Source organism: Miscanthus floridulus, chromosome 6 (assembly GCF_019320115.1).
Source record: "Miscanthus floridulus cultivar M001 chromosome 6, ASM1932011v1, whole genome shotgun sequence".
Classification (NCBI taxonomy): Eukaryota; Viridiplantae; Streptophyta; class Magnoliopsida; order Poales; family Poaceae; genus Miscanthus; species Miscanthus floridulus.
In genome coordinates this window covers 101,944,842-101,951,777 of record NC_089585.1, presented here as the reverse complement: position 1 = coordinate 101,951,777, position 6,936 = coordinate 101,944,842, and the positions used below count along the sequence as shown (strand labels likewise).

The 6,936-nt window shown below is 41.9% G+C and overlaps 1 protein-coding gene across 2 annotated transcripts; it reads left to right on the top strand.

Annotated features, from left to right (window-relative positions):
- Positions 1 to 787: 787 nt before the first annotated feature.
- Positions 788 to 4,792, top strand: LOC136458828 (uncharacterized). 2 transcript variants are annotated; one of them, XM_066458745.1, is made up of 5 exons: positions 788 to 1,018; positions 1,503 to 1,569; positions 1,663 to 2,049; positions 2,512 to 2,849; positions 4,049 to 4,792. In XM_066458745.1, exons 1-5 carry the CDS (start codon positions 899 to 901, stop codon positions 4,262 to 4,264), a joined length of 1,128 nt encoding a protein of 375 aa, XP_066314842.1. In that variant the 5' UTR covers positions 788 to 898; the 3' UTR covers positions 4,265 to 4,792. The 2 variants fall into 2 exon arrangements, with proteins under 2 accessions (XP_066314842.1, XP_066314841.1); XM_066458744.1 differs by having other exon boundaries at positions 1,660 to 2,049.
- The last annotated feature ends 2,144 nt before the right edge of the window (positions 4,793 to 6,936 follow it).

The window sequence follows — 6,936 nt, the reverse complement described above, 5'->3', positions numbered from 1 at the left end:
TAGGCAGGACGATGGACCTGGAATGTCGCACAAAAAAATATTCATGTTTTGTTCTTTTTAGTTGTAGGAGAAGGAGAAAATGGAATTTATTAGCTTCCGGTCGCCTGAGATGGAGCTGTTCTCCTCTCAACGTATCCAGTGTGTTGGATCACCATCCAACGGCCCGCAGAATCGTGAGCCACACTGATTTTAGGCGACCGATGTATACAAACGATAACATGTTTTTTGTTTTTTTCTCATGGTGGTTAGTGACCTTGAGAATTTGAGGATTTTTTATGAGCTAATTTTTCGTTCATCATTTAACTAATAGCCACAACCGACAAACAGGAAATCCTACTGTAACGGGCCTATTCAGCTCACAGCCCACCAAGGCTCTTTCTCAGCCCAGTCACGGCCTCCGGTTCAAATACACCATGACAGCGCGGGCCCGCAGACCGAGGCTGCTGCACTTGTGTTCGGTGCGGCAGGCTAGGCCTAGGCGACCCGAGTTCCGCCGCTCCCCATCAGGGCCTTGTTTAGATTGAAGATTTTTTCAACCCGATGAATAGTAGCACTTTCGTCTTATTTGGTAAATATTGTCCAATCGTGGACCAACTAAGCTCAAAAGATTCATCTCGTGATTTCCAACTAAACTGTGCAATTAGTTATTTTTTTTACCTACATTTAATGCTCCATGCAAGCGGCTAAAAATTGATGTGATGGAGAGAGAGTGAAAAAACTTGGAATTTGGGGCTCATCTAAACAAGGCCCAGGCCATCACACCAAACGGACCAGGCCCCCAGCTCTGTGGTCTGCGGCTCTGCGACTGCGGTGCGCCGGTGCCCGTCCCACCGTCCGCCCAACCTGCTGCGCCCCAGTCGCCCACTACTGCAGATAACACAGCGGGAGGCGGAAGCCGATGGCCGCCGTGGCAAGCCCCGCCCTCCGGCTCCGCCCGAGGGCCGCCTCTCCGCCGGCGCCCTCTTCCTCCGCCCCTCCTCGCTGTCGCTTCGGCTCCTTCTCTCACTCCTGTTTCAAGGTAATTCCTCCCCTCCCCTCCTTATACCCCTAGAAAATTTCCTTTAAATGTTGCTTGTTTAGTAGTAGTATAATATTTTGTTTGTCTGGGAATTTGTTAGGGTTTTGTTTGCTTGATTTTCCCAATCCCTCCTCCCTATACACATGATCTGGCCGGATGGAAGACTCGAATCTCTCTTGGTGCGGTGGCCATGTGCCTGGGCTTGTCATGAAAGTTCAGAGAGAGATAACATTCAGAATTTGCTTTAAGAAGCTCGGCAGTAGGTGTCTTTTTAATCATAGAAGAATAGGCACCCAAATTCGCCTCAAGGATTTAACTTGGCTGGCCTAGGCTCCGAATTTCCTTTGCATGCCCCCAGTCACAAGTGCCTATCTATACTCCATATACTCAGTGTAGTTCTGCACGATATTATCGCGTAGAGATGCTTAAAAGGGTTTGATTTTGTTATATTGACTAGTGCACTGACATGGCTTGTATATCTCAGTTTGCGAAGCCATTTCCAGTTCAGAGAGTCAATGGAAGTGCGATGCAGCATTTAGGTACTATAAAAGGTAAGTACTTTGCATTCTCCATCTGCTTTTCCAGAAGAACTTTGTTGAACTAGAGTAGCACTCTGTGCTGATCTTTTACTACACGGCTAGCAGGTCAAGTCTTAAGCAGCATCAGCGACCATGATGGACGACTTCATATTAAGAGAACTATATGCTTCGCTGCTACCGACAAGCAGGAGCCAGTCGTTTCACTTACCTCAGACATGCCGGTTTTGCAAGAGACAGAAAGTGGTACTAAAGTTACCCCTGCATCTGAAAACTCCTACTTCTCTGGCAGAGATGCTGGTAAACCAGGATTCATCTCTTTTCATGGAAGCAGCTTCCAAAAGACAACTGTGGAGAGCGTGCCACATCCTGGCAAGGAAGCATCTCGATTAGTTTGGTTTATTGGCCCTACTATCCTCGTGTCTTTCTTGGTTCTTCCATCTCTTTACTTGCGCAAAGTACTCTCAGCCGTGTTTGAAGATTCCTTGTTGACTGGTATGCTTTCTTTCATAGTTTCAGGACTGGTGTTTCCTTTCTAGATTATGGATGTTTCGTAATGATTATAGATTTACAGTTTTTTACCCATAAATTGCAGGCTTCCAGCACTAAACTTAGATAATTACCTCCCCCACCCCCACCCCCTGTTACAGAATGTTGCCTCAATGACGTATCCTGTCATCTTTCACCTAATTCATGACTGTGGTGTTTCCTTTGTAGATTAGGGATGTTTCATAATGATTATAGCTTCTCAATCATTTTTTCACAAATTGCAGACTTCCAGTAGTAAACTTCAATATTACCCTCCAGTGTTACAGTATGTTGCCACAATGACCTATCCTATCAATCTTTCACATAATTCATTTTTTACAATTCATTTATTTTCTAAAAATCAGCAATATCCCAATCCACTGTCAAGAAAATGCAATACTTGATGGATTTTGTTTTTCTTATTTGCAGATTTTCTTATACTATTCTTTACCGAGGCTTTGTTTTATGGGGGAGTTGCAATTTTTGTCTTCTTGATTGATAAAGTCTGGAGACCTTTGCAGCAAGTGGCACCGAAGAGTTACATTTGGTCAAAATCCAGATTCTTCCGTATTTCCTCAGTAACAACAATGGTTCTGAGCTTGATAATACCTCTTTTAACAATGGGCATGGTATGGCCCTGGACTGGACCAGCAGCATCAGCGACTCTTGCCCCTTATTTGGTTGGACTCGTTGTACAGTTTGCATTTGAACAGTATGCACGGCATCGGAAATCACCTTCTTGGCCAGTGATTCCTATTATCTTCAAGGTAATTTTTTTCTTAAATTCGTATTGGTATGATTGCATCATGAACTATTAGCGTTATTAAGGTCTAGGGTAACGGTTTAGTAGGAGGAGCTGTTTGTAGCCGTTTTTTGTTGGAAAAGGAAGAGCCGGAGCCATTTTGGAGGAGCCACAAATTATGGCTCCTTCAAAACGGCCCCGGCTCCTCAGGAGGAGCCCTCCCAAACAAGGCCTAATTGTGCTTTCCAGTTATACTCAAGTTCAAATGTTTGGAAACCTTTTATAGTTTTATACTTTTATTCCATCTCTTTAGTTTGTGATCTGATCAATCATACCTGATATTTGGGATCTGGGACTTGGGATTGGCTATCAGTGTATCAAGTAATTCTGGACTCTGGTAGAAGCATTTTGAAGAATCTATGGCAACAACCAAGTCTTGGAAATGTGGAAGAAAATAATCCAGTGAAGTAGTCTAGTAAATAAGTTTCTGGTATTTTTATTTGTATAAAGTACTCCCTCTATCCCTAAATAAGTGTCGTTCTCGCTTCCCGAGAAGTCAAACTCTTTCAACTTTGACCAAATATATACAAGAAAATATTAATATTTGTAGTACATAATTAGTATCGTTAGATAGATCGTTGAATCTATTTTCATAATAAACTTATTTGGAGATATAAATGTTGTTAATATTTTCTACAAATCTAGTCAAATTTAAGAAAGTTTGACCGTCACAAATACCATAGGGACACTTATTTAGGGACGGAGGGAGTAGAGCCAAATGATGTTCTCTTGTTTGTCCTTTGGATATGCTAGGACCACAAAGGTTAAAAAATGGTGCTTATGGGAAGCAATTTGATGATCAGCCATTATATTGTTTTGTTGATGTAAAAGTTTATATCCTGATAGAGGATTTAATGACACAAAAGAGAACTTGAGATTGACATATCCATCTAAGGAATAGGTGCATCCAATTTTTCCAAGGATGGTTCAATAATGTACACCAGAAAGCTAGGGCCAGGTTGCTTGCAGTCATTATTTCTTGGTTCTTGAGAACTACTGCTGCTTTCCCGACTCTGCTCTTGTTCATTTCAATTTTCGACCAATCAAGCAATTGCATATTTATGTTTTATATGAATGGATAAGCACTTTAATGTTACATGATGCTCTCCAGTCCAACTAAATGCTTCATTTAGTTCTCATCTTGTGATTCCCCCGTCCTTCCAGGTATACAGGCTTCACCAATTGAACAGGGCAGCTCAGCTGGTGACGGCACTCACATTTTCTGTCAGAGGAACAGAGACAACAAATCAAACTCTGGCTATCATGAACTCATTAGGAGCATTGCTGACTGTTCTTCAAATTCTTGGCGTTATTTGTGTTTGGTCTCTCTCAAGCTTTCTGATGAGGTTTCTTCCCTCTTCAGACATTTCTGATCCCTGATTCCTAGAAGTTTTGGTAGAACTTTGGAACATGGGAATAGCTTCCCATTGTAAATTGGTAATTAGTTACACGGAACCAGTTCACATGTTTGCAAGGTTTAGCATTTCTTTAGGGCTTCTTGATGCGATCTTCGGCTGAGTAATTGGAGAGAAATTGACACTGGAATCAAATAAACAGCAAATAAAAGGTCTGAGGCATAGGTGTTTCCGTGCTGCTCTTGTGGATCAAATTCTGAGTTTGCAAGTGGATCAGTTTTGCAAGAAGGTACGCGAGATTTAGTTAAATTTAATGCTCCACAAGGCCCTTGCAGAACACAATACAATTCACAAGTTGATGGCAATCCTGTATATCATTGCCAATTGGTCAGACCCTGCTGATGCGGATACGTGGAACTGGATCTAGATGATTCAAACTTCTCTGTCCGTTTTCCTTCGGAAAACATATTTCATGTGTGCTACTGAATTCAGTTTCCTTTAATTGGGTGCAGCATGAATCACTTTTTTGTGACGATTTTGCTGCTTTTGGCCAGTACAGAGAGTGTTCGGCTCAACTGGATTATTTACTGTTTATGCTGGAAAGTACTGTTTATACTGGAATGTTGTGAGAGAAAAACACCGCTCCGGCTGGAAAAAAAAAACAGAACAAGCCGGCTGACCAGCCAGTCGAACAGGCTCATAATGTCTTCAGTTAATACTTTGGGGGTGTCTCTTTCTAAATTTTAGTCGCTGTCTCATTGGATGTTTAACACATGCACGGAATATTAAATATAGACTAATTACAAAACTAATTGTATAGTTTGCGACTAATTTGCGAGACGAATATTTTAAGCCTAATTAGTTCATGATTTGAAAATGTGGTGTTAGAGTAAATATGTGTTAATGATGGATTAATTAGGCTTAATAAATTCGTCTCGTGGAGTACCGACGAATTTCTCATGTGACACCTTCTAAATTTTAGTCATTAAATCTAAACATCCCCTTTATATAAAGAGAGAGTTCTTGGGACAGCCTGTGGCGACATATAAGAACGGCATCTTCTGCGAATATACTTTTCAGATTCAGCGATTTCAAAAAACATGAATCGTTTTCAATCATCAGTCCTTTGGGCTGGCTAGAGCCGGCTGCTTCCTCCACACGAAACACTGTTCATCTACCAGCCAAAATAGTGTTTTTTCTCGTAACAAATCAGCAAAAAAACGACCAGCCGACTTTAATCCAGCTCAGCCCATGTCAATCAACTGTGTGCATCAGATTTTTAATCCAGCTCAGCCCATGTCAATCAACTGTGTGCATCAGATTTCTCCATGCTCCGGTTTGAGGAGATTGATTTTAATCCACCAACCCCTTTGGAGAAGGGGTTAATCAAACAAGCCCGCAAGATTACGAGCCATTTCCATCCCAGTCTCTATCAAGATGTCAGCTTCAGACATGCCTAACTATTGCTATTGGAGAGTAAAATTTTGTGCCTTATGTAATCATCTCTTAGAAAGAGAGCATGTTTCTTTTTCTTAAAGAATGAAACTGGAACGTTTTCAAGCGTGCAGCTTCTAGTAGTTCACATTCACTGTATGAGTTTACTTCTTTTAAAAGGCGTATGTTTCAATTAGAGTATATTTCATTTCAACTCTGTTCATGATGTATTTCGCACGGGCATCCTTTCGTCCTTGAACACCCTTTCAGTTATAGACTCCGTCACATAAGGTACTGTTTAGTTCCCAAAATTTTTTAAGATTTTCCATCACATCGAACCTTTGAACACATACATAAAACATTAAATATAAATAAAAAATAAAACTAATTACACAGTTTAGACGAAATTCACGAGACGAATCTTTTAAACCTAATTAGACTATAATTGGACACTAATTGTCAAATAAAACGAAAGTGCTACGTTACCATTTCGCCGACTAAACCAGCCCTAAACCATCACAAACTCGCAGATCTGAAGTCTCTAAAGACGACGACCTTTCTGTCTGAACAAGAAAACAGAACCCATCGCAGGGACCTTTCGAAGTCACAGAGCACAGGGAACAAAAAAAAATGATGTGCGCCCGCTTCACTGAGAGGATTAGAGGCAGATGAACTCCAACCCTCAAAGCTGAGTGAATCGGGTGCTTCGCCACTAATGTTCAACACACGTAGCCCATTCTTATGTGCAAAAGGTGGCCGGGCTGCCCAGACGAGATTCGTCGCAGCCGGATTGGAAGTTTTTGCACCAGCGTAGAGACACGAATGTTCCAAAAGAACAGTCCCAAGGAGAAGAAATGAAGCTCAAAACATCACATGAAGAAAACATGGAGAAAACAAAGCAAGCTCACTGCGAAAGAAAGCACAACCTCACTCGGACACGCTGCAAAAAGAACAAGAGAACAGAGTGAAACCCTACTCCTATAGTCGTATAGCTATACAAAGAACGGCGCCCTGAAGGTATGGATGAAACTCTGAGCTTGCCCTGCATTTTATAGGGAGGCTGCCCTGCGCCCCCAATCTTCTCCTTGTGGAGGTTTGCTCTCTGGATTGGTCGCTAGGGTTTCGGGCGGGCAGCCCGGGCAGCGGGCAGTGCCCCCAATTGGCATTAAATTATGAATTTGTCTGCATTCTGACCGAATTTTTTACTATTCGACCATTTTTTCGAAAGTTTCTCTCAAATAGACCCCTGACGGAAACAATTTC